General features: G+C 37.7%; 1 protein-coding gene and 1 pseudogene across 1 annotated transcript in view; both read left to right on the top strand.

Annotated features, from left to right (window-relative positions):
* Mastl (microtubule associated serine/threonine kinase like) overlaps positions 1-6,637 on the top strand; it is a 41,184-nt gene extending 34,547 nt beyond the window's left edge. The window contains exons 10-12 of the mRNA XM_021193310.1: positions 3,519-3,632; positions 3,983-4,084; positions 6,165-6,637. Of these exons, the coding sequence (XP_021048969.1) occupies positions 3,519-3,632; positions 3,983-4,084; positions 6,165-6,322 (374 nt within the window). The 3' untranslated portion in view covers positions 6,323-6,637. The remainder of the gene's footprint in view (positions 1-3,518; positions 3,633-3,982; positions 4,085-6,164) is intronic.
* Positions 6,638-7,628: 991 nt separating this feature from the next.
* Positions 7,629-8,120, top strand: LOC110319673 (annotated as a pseudogene).
* The last annotated feature ends 1,585 nt before the right edge of the window (positions 8,121-9,705 follow it).

Raw genomic sequence — 9,705 nt, 5'->3', positions numbered from 1 at the left:
CTCATGCCCATTTCAGTGTGCTCATGCCCATTTCAGTGTGCTCATGCCCATTTCAGTGTGCTCATGCCCATTTCAGTGTGCTCATGTCCATTTCAGTGTGCTCATGTCCATTTCAGTGTGCTCATGCCCATTTCAGTGTGCTCATGCCCATTTCAGTGTGCTCATGTCCATTTCAGTGTGCTCATGCCCATTTCAGTGTGCTCATGTCCATTTCAGTGTGCTCATGCCCATTTCAGTGTGCTCATGTCCATTTCAGTGTGCAGGTCCATTTCTGACAGATGCAATCTGATAGAAAGTCAGAATCCTTTTCCTTTCAATTTTCAGATATGATGGTGGTGATGTTGTAACTACATAAGTAATGGGGATCCAGTCTGCCATCACTGATCCCAAGAGACTCCTGCCTCTCCCTTTGTTCCTCCAGGAATGAAGAATCATTTGCTAGTTCCTCCCTTCTCCAAAACTATACTTACATGGACAACAAAGAAAGATGTCTAACAATCTTTTCCCCTCCTTTGCTAAGACAAATTCATCTTCCAGCGTCAGTTATCATCTTGGCCAGCTCTTGTGGAAATGGGACATTCTTTAATGCTCAAATTAATTTAAGACCTAGGAAAAAAAACAACGCACTAAGAGCCCTTTTGAGAATCCAAGCAGCAGTAAAGCATACATAAGATATAGTATGTCACCTTTATCTCATATTAAGTACAGATTTTTCTAAAATAGTATATTTTAGTAAAAGATTTTTCCAAAACAGAAAGGATAGACAAAAAGAGTAAAGTGCGCCATAAACAGGTATAAAAACATATATGTACTTACTATATATACTCTTTAATTTTACCATAGTTAACCTTTAAATCTTACTTAAAAATCAGCAGGTAAGAGTACTGACTACTCTTTCAGAGGACCCAGGTTCAATTTCCAGCACCCACATGGCAGCTGACAACAATCTATAACTCCAGTTCCAAGGGATCTGACCTCTTATTTCTGCTCCTGTCACCACTAATATTTGGTACACAGGAAAAAGGCAATTTTTCTGAAAAAACAATTTGAAATGATATTGTCATCTGATCTGAATTAATACCAAAATATTAGGACAAATATAGTCACAAGATTTATAATAACCTAGAAGTTTAAAGCTAATCATTCCTAAAACCTGAACTAGTCATGCCACATGAGGTCATAGCAATATAATCAAACTAGCAAAAAGGAAAACTAAAAAATACTCTAAATAAAACATTGCATATAGTCAAACGACTGTAGACACATAGAGAAATATATAGTCAACTTGGTCAATTAAATTGGTTCTCTCAGCTGCTACTCTTGCTTCCTTAAACCATACTGTTTTTTCAAAACAGGGTTTCATTGTAGCTCAGGCAGGCCTTGAACTCATTATGTAGCTAGAGGATCTCCCTGAACTTCTAGCTCTAGAGTCAAGTCCTAACTTGAACCTAGAAAGGCAAGCAGTAAGCAGTCTTAAAATATCTTAAGGAGGGAAGTGGGGTTCGGGGGACTTGAAACCGGTCCTCTGTAGCCTTGGCTCTCCTAGAACTTGCAATGCAAATCAGGCACATATCATCTTGCCTGACTAGACTGTAAGTATCGTACTCCTGTGATACAGGGAAAACTCAGACTCGGGTCGTAATACGTAGATACACTTCTTAATGATTTTACCAAATGTTCCTCCCTCCAAAGGCTGCACTTTTGTCTATTTGGCCCAGTCTTTTTCAGATGGTATGATTGAGCCTTCCTAGCCTTGTGGCATAAAAACATTTGACCTCTGGCAGCACAAGTTGTGATTTGGCCATTTGAGTACCTATGAATGAACTTCCCAGAAATGTCCATGTCTGTGTTAAAGATTCTACAAGACTAAAAATGATTGAACATTAGGATTATGGAGAGTTAAAAAGTATCACAGACCAGAGTCAAACTATCTTGGGCTATTTTTAGTGCATTTGAAAGCCATTCACTGCCACCTCTGTGTCTGACCTAACATCCTGTGATCATCAAAACCTTTAAAATGTTTTAAAGCAAAGAGCAAAAACAAATGTTCATTTTTGGCAAACCACTAGCTGCCACCAATCCAAAAGCTTAAGAATGTTGGCAGATAGTATCTGAAAACTATAACTGAATTTTTCCTGCTTATTCTATAACCTACCTGTGGGCTCCACCAGTGTTATCTGGTCAGTGTCTGACTAATGACTTTCCTTGTTAATACAGTCCTATGTAACCACTTCTACAGTGGAACATACCTTTATCTTTTTTGAGATTTTACTTATTTTCATTTTATGTGTATGGTGTTTTGCCTGCATATGTCTGTGTACCATGTGCATGCCTGGTGCCTACTGAGGCCAGAGGAAGGTATTGGATCCCTTGGAGCTGGAGTTATAAATGGTTATGGATGCTGGGAATGGAACCCAGGTCCTCTAGAATAGCAGCCAGTCCTCTTAAGCTCTGAAGTATCTCCTCAACCCTGGAACACGTCATTCAAGGTAAATTAAATCTATGTTCCTGAACCATGATCATTCAAATTTGGTTACAGAATAGCTATCACTCCTTTTGAACTAAGAACTATGTTTTTGCATCAACAAAATACATCGTAAAACACTATTTAGGGCATTTGGTAATTACCTTTCCTTCAGTTAGTATAAATATTACTGTTATACCTTGGGTAAAACAAGTGAAATACAGTATAATTTTTTGTTGTTGTTGTTGTATTTGTTTTTTGTTTTGTTTTGTTTTTTAAGACAGGGTCACTGTGTAACCCTAACTGTCCTGGAGCTCACTCTGTAGACCAAGCTGACCTCAAACTCAAGATCTGCCTGCCTCTGTCTCCCAAATGCTGGGTTTAAAGGTTTATGCTAACATTGTCTTTCTTATATATATATATATATATATATATATATATATATATATATATANTATATATATATATATATATATATATATATATATATATATATATATATATATATATACACTATAGCTGTACAGATGGTTGTGAGCCATCATTATTAGATGTAAGTACACTGTAGCTATCTTCAGACACACCAGAAGAGGGCATCAAATCTTATTACAGGTGGTTGTAAGTCACCATGTGGTTGCTGGGATTTGAACGCTGGACCTTCAGAAGAGCAGTCAGTGCTCTTAATCACTGAACCACCTCTCCAGCCCCCCAGCATTGTCTTTCTTTGTTGTCATTTCTTGACTTAATATTTTCTGAAATATACTCCTTCATTGCTCTTGAAGACTTAGAATTCATCAGATATTCAAACTATCAGAATTTATTAATCTATCAAAAAGTGGCCTTGAAAAATATCGCTAATCTAAACCTCTAGAAAGCTAAGGTGATGGTTATTTCCTGAATGAAGGTAATTTGAGTTTTTGTACTGTATAGAAACAGAAGAAAGCCCTAAAGCAAGAAGGCCTTGATGGCTCAAGCATCAATACACTGATGTTTCTGCTATAAATTACTTGTATAAAATACTTGCAAATTCAGCCTAACTCCTTTTACATTCCAGGTCCTGCAGTAGACTGGTGGGCACTTGGTGTTTGCTTGTTTGAATTTCTGACAGGAATTCCCCCTTTCAATGATGAAACACCACAACAAGTATTCCAGAATATTTTAAAAAGAGGTGATTCTTTTTATGTTTTCTAGTAGGATAGATTCAGAGTTGGAGGATGTAGCTCAATGGCAGAGCACTTGTTTAGCATATAAAAGACCTTTAATTGCATCCATAGGAGAAAGAGAATCATTTATCCCTATTAGTTGAGAACGATTTTAAAATCTGTTTAATAAAGGCATTTTAATAATAGAGTTAACCACGGGGTCCGAGGGGAAGAGAAAGAAAGGCATTCAGAAGAAAGTAAGATTGCCAGAAAGGCGTTGATTTCTTCAAGAATTGCAGAAAGTAAGACATACCATACCCAAGTGTAGCTCCCTAAGTAACATCAAACAACTTGACTTGCGTATTTGTACTTGTAGATATCCCGTGGCCAGAAGGCGAAGAAAGGCTATCTGATAATGCTCAAAGTGCAATGGACATGCTTTTAACCATTGATGATTCAAAGAGAGCTGGGATGAGAGGTAAGGGTTCCTCTGTGACCTGCTTTACACTTGCTAATTTGACTGTTACCATTTTATCAGAATTGGAGGATGTAGCTCAATGACAGCACTTGTTTAGCATACACAAGACCTTTAATTGCATCCATAGGAGAAATGATAAAATGATAGTTCCTATAGATATGCATTTATATGTGTCTTTATTTCAATTTAAAACTCAACCCAGTGTAGTTACAACTCACACACTGAATTTTGTAACTCCATAAGGTACCAGAAACAATATTATATCATTTCTTTTAGTTTAAAGAAATTTAAATCTCCTAAATCAATATTCCCACTACAATCATTAGTCATCTTTTTTTAAATAATTTTTTTAAAAATGTATTTATTATTATATATAAGTACAATGTATCTGTCTTCAGAAACACCAGAAGAGGGTATCAGATCTCATAATGGATGGTTGTGAGTCACCATGTGGTTGCTGGGATTTGAATGCAGGACCTTCAGAAGAGCAGTCGGTGCTCTTAACCACTAAGCCATCTCTCCAGCCCCCATTAGTCATCTTCTAATATTGTCCTTAAAAGTAGAAACAGTTTTGGATTTTCTTACTGACTTGTCAGTTCTTTATTTACTAGCATTTATATTGTTGCTTTTAAAGGTAAAGGATTGAAAGATAGACTTGGTGGCTCATACCTATAATCCTAGCACACAGAAGAATTGCCATGAGTTCAAAGCCAGTCTAGGCTCCAAAGTAAATAAAATAAAAGCCTGTCAAAAAATATGAAGAGGAGATGTAGCCCCACAGTAGACACTTGGCACAGAATGTGCCAGGTCTTGCACTCAATCACCAGCACTGCAAAGAAGAAACGATGAAAGAAATGCTTATTTTTAGCAACTATCACAGTGTAGTCCAGCCAGTGAACATATTTTCATTTTAGTAGGTAGAAGTAGTAAAAATATAAAGGAGACTTGGGCATGGTGACAGGCAGTATGAAGCCAACCTCAATAGGTCTACATAGAGACTATTCCAGAACAGGAAGGACTACATAAAGACTCTGTGTCAAAATAAAACAAAAAATGAAGAGTGTGACATCTTATAAACAAAGGTGTACTGTGGTAGAAATACCCTAGATACGTAGTGCTAACTACTAAATTCTAAAGATGCAGTCAGTGGAATCAAGTAAGTCAGAGACTTGGAGAGACTGAGAATTGTCATCAAAGACCAGAACCCAGCTATACTTGCTGGTGCATGCCTGGAAAGCCAGCACTTGAGAGACTAAGAAAATTGTAAAAACATTCAGTTTGAGCTACACAATTCTAAGCTACAGAGAGGAACTTTCTTTGTTTGTTTGTTTCATTTTTGGGTTTTTTTGTTTGTTTGTTTGTTTTGTTTTTTTAGAGACAGGGTTTCTCTGTGTAACCCTGGCTGCCCTGGAACTCACTCTGTAGACCAGGCTGGCCCTGAACTCAGAAATCCACCTGCCTCTGCCTCACAAGTGCTGGGATTAAAGGCGTGCACCACCACTGCCTGGCTACAGTGTGAAAAACCTTATTTCACACTGTACAACAAACAAAAAGACCAAAGCAAAAGGATAGTAAGTTTTTCATACAATGATTCATCAGCAATATATGTGGAATGTGCATGAAGAAAGATGTAGAAGGCAGAGTGAAAGACAGACTTCATATCTAAGTTGTAGGGCAATAGATGGTGCTTAGAGATTGCCATGACATGACAGGTGGTTGAGGAGGCGAATAAGAACTGGAGCATTAATCATGAGCTACAAAGGTAGGGAAGAAGCAAGTCAAACCATCTTCAAGTGAGGGACTGTGTGAGAAGATGCTGGCATCAAGAAAGATGCGCTTCTACAACATCCATTCATTCACTCACTTAAATATAATTCAGGCACCTATAATACACCAGGTAATGTACAAAATGACAGTATAAAGTATATAGCTTACTAGGGAGACACACATTAAACAAATATCACTGAGTGGCATATTAAAGTAGGATACATCTAAGATACTCTTTTTAATTCCTGAGAGCAGAGCTTAAGTAATGGTATCATATTCTGATTTTGGTTTTTTTATATATTTCCCTCTTAAGAACTAAAACAGCATCCTCTCTTCGGTGAAGTGGACTGGGAGAATCTGCAGCATCAGACTATGCCTTTCGTACCCCAACCAGATGACGAAACAGATACCTCCTATTTTGAAGCCAGAAATAATGCTCAACATCTGACCATATCTGGGTTTAGTCTGTAGCACATGCATGTCATTTTTATCTAACTTGTGATATAGAATGAAGTTTTACAATAATATGCTACTTAATACTAGATTGGTCTAAATGGGATAAAAGTCATTATTTTACCTAGACCGAACAGCTTTTAATTACTAAGTACAACAGCTTTTACAGAATTAAAACACTATAAGAAATATAATCAGTAATTAATCTTTACCTTAGAACTATATATAATCCATAATAGCTTTTTACATCTTATTCAATGCACTTTATGAAGAGTAAAGTAACAATAAACTAAAACACTACCACTCTAAATAGAGGGAATGAGCCATAAGCTTATCTGTATCTGCTGACTTTAATTCTATTCACTTTAGGGTTAATATCACACCCAAAAAAATGACTATTTCACTTAAATTTAACTTATTTGCACATGGTTACATGCAAAGCTGTTCTTGGGGCTGTCATATGAGACAAACATGACTGAAAATCATGTGAGCTAGTCATGATGGTGAAGGCCCCCATATTCAGGAGCAGATGCAACACAGGAGTATGTCTGCAATTTGAAGACTAAGGCCAGCCAGGACTATCTTCCTAAGCAGTATGTCTCTGCAGGGTGTGGATAGTGGAAAGAACTAAGGTTCTAGCTCCTTACTAGTGATGGAGTCTCGCTGCCTTGAATGCTCTTAGTGCTTCCCTCTACAATTCCTGCTTCTTTAAATGGGTAGTCGAAAGGTTGCGTGTGATACTTTAAGTGGTTTTAATAGCTTGTTCACTTTTAATAGAAAAATTTATACTTTGTCATATCATTTCAAACATCATGAGAGACAAACAGTAATAATTTCTTTTGCTTACAAAATGTAACTGTAATTAGTAGTTTCAGTATCATTCTTTCAAAGAATATGTACTAAGACTCAGCTCACAAATCTTATCTTAAACTAGTTGAGACTTTCAGTATTTCTCTAGAAGAGCAAAATTAAGATTTACATGTATCATGGGTAAGATTTTACTCGTACCCTTTTGATACTGGCCATAGTGCTTTCATTAACACCTAGTCACAGGCCATAGAGAATGTAGTTTGCAAAGATGCATAATCAGTGCTGGCTATTGAATCCTTACTGTACTTATTTTAGTAAAGACCACTTAATGTTCCAGTCACCTTTTTTACTAAAAATATTCAAAATATATTTACAACTTCACTTACTATGACTCACTTTCAGGTAACAGCATAATTCTAGTCTATTTACTCAACTATCCTGGTGAGTGTTTTCAAGTACTAGAAAGAAAAAAGCCTTTGGAATCAAATAATGGCTAAATAACTGTACTGCCAAACTGAAATGATGTGGGCAAGTTAAAAGTGAGCACTAAGATGCTGGAGGCTAGAGGTAGCAATTGTTTATTGTGCAAAAGACCTTGTGTTCAATCCCTACTAACACACAAATATTACTTTGTAGAATTAGAATAAACAGAACCATATTAACAAACAAACCTGGGGTTCAAGAGTCCTGGCCTATGATATGAGAGCACTGGACCCCAGCTGTGGGGTAAAAATGAGTCTGCAGAAGCAAGCCCCTAGTGGCTTCTTAAATCAAATCATTGGACAATTGGTTATAGTAAAATTAAATTCTGCTGTGGATTATTGAGAGGTCCTGGCCTGCCTGGGTCTACATGAATATAGCACTGACATAGTCAGAAAAGTATGTAAATAGATGGCTGAATAAGCAGGGAAACAATGTGCTATATATAAGGATACAGAAGAGAAGGAAGACACTGTATATTTTTTGTAAAATGCTTTTTTCTACTTTCCCTGTTTCCACAGAGTGAATCATAAACAGTTTATACATTTGTTTCATTTTCTTTTATTTTTACAGAGTGTGATTTAAAAAAAAAAAAAAAAGAATTATTTCTCCTTTCAAGATTAGTTAACCTACATTGCAGCAGTGTTGTTTCTTTGTGTGACTGAGTGATATCCTCCCCCGCCCCCCAATAAGCTCAGGTTGAATACTTGGTCCCTGGTTGGTGGAACTGTTTGGGAAGGATTAGGTGTCACTGTAGGTGAGCATTGAAGTTTCAAAAGGCTCAAGGCACTCCCAGTGAGCTTAGTTTTTCAAGACAGGGTTTCTTTGTATAGCCCTGGTTGTCCTATAGACCAGATTGTCTGCCTCTGAGTCTGGAGGGCTGCAAATAATAGTGTGCACCATCCCTGCCTGGCATAGGTGTTTGTTAATGTGCATTGGTGTTTGTTAATGTGCATTGGTGTTTTGCCTGGATGTGTATACTTGTAAAGATGTCAGAACTCCTAAAACTGAAGTTAGAGACAATGGTGAGCTGCCTTGTGGATGCTGGGAATTGAACCCAGGTCCTCTGGAGAAATAACCAGTGCTCTTAACCACTAAGCCATCTCAACAGCCCCAAGTTATTTTTTTAATAAGTTGCCTTGGTCATGCTGTCTTAATCATAGCAATAGAAAAGTAACTAATATAGATTATTTACAAATCCAGGTGACTTAATGGTATATGCATGAATTAGTAAGTAAAACATTCTGGAGGTAAAACAAAAACTAGGGCCAGCAAGTGGTTCAGCAGGTAAAGGCCTGCCAACAAACCCAGCCACCTGAGTCAGTCTCCAGGAGTCACATAGTGGGAGAGGGGTTTTTGACCTCTATACATGTGCTGTGACATGGGCATACACAAAAACATTAAAACTTAAAACATTACTGCATAGGACTTATTCCTTGTCTTAAGAGTTTCTGTGGCTGTGAAGAAACACCATAACCAAAACACAAGATGTGGAGGAAAGGGTTGATTTGGCTTATACTTCCATATCACTATTCATCATCAAAGGAAGTCAGGACAGGAACTCAAAACAGGGCAGGAACCTGGAGGCAGGAGCAATAGAGGCCATGAAGGGGTGCTGCTTAAGCCTCCTGGCTTGCTCAGCCTGCTTTCTTATAGAAGCCAGAACCACCCGCCAAGGGGAGGCACTACCCACAATGGCAGCACCCTCCCCCTTTAGTTACTAATTAAGAAAATGTCCTACAGGGGCTGGAGAGATGGCTCAGCGTTTAAGAGCATTGACTGCTCTTCTGAAGGTCCTGAGTTCAAATCCTAGCAACCACATGGTGGCTGACAATCATCTGTAATGAGATCTGACTCCCTCTTCTGGAGTGTCTGAAGACAGCTACAGTGTACTTACATATAATAAATAAATAAATCTTTAAAAAAAAAATATCGGATGTGCCGCAGAAGGACTTTTCTGGGTCTCTGGTTGCAGGTGAGCGAGGATTCGGCAAATGTGAGGTGACAAACAGACACGGACACAAGATAGTGTGGTATCTGAATGCGAATTGTCAAATTGAGCATCAGACTATTTATACAGAAGAAAATAGGGAAGTAAGTACACAAAACAG

Source organism: Mus pahari, chromosome 3 (genome assembly GCF_900095145.1).
Source record: "Mus pahari chromosome 3, PAHARI_EIJ_v1.1, whole genome shotgun sequence".
In the NCBI taxonomy this organism is placed as follows: Eukaryota; Metazoa; Chordata; class Mammalia; order Rodentia; family Muridae; genus Mus; species Mus pahari.
The sequence above is the reverse complement of the archived record's forward strand: the minus strand, read 5'-3'. Positions and strand labels throughout refer to the sequence as shown.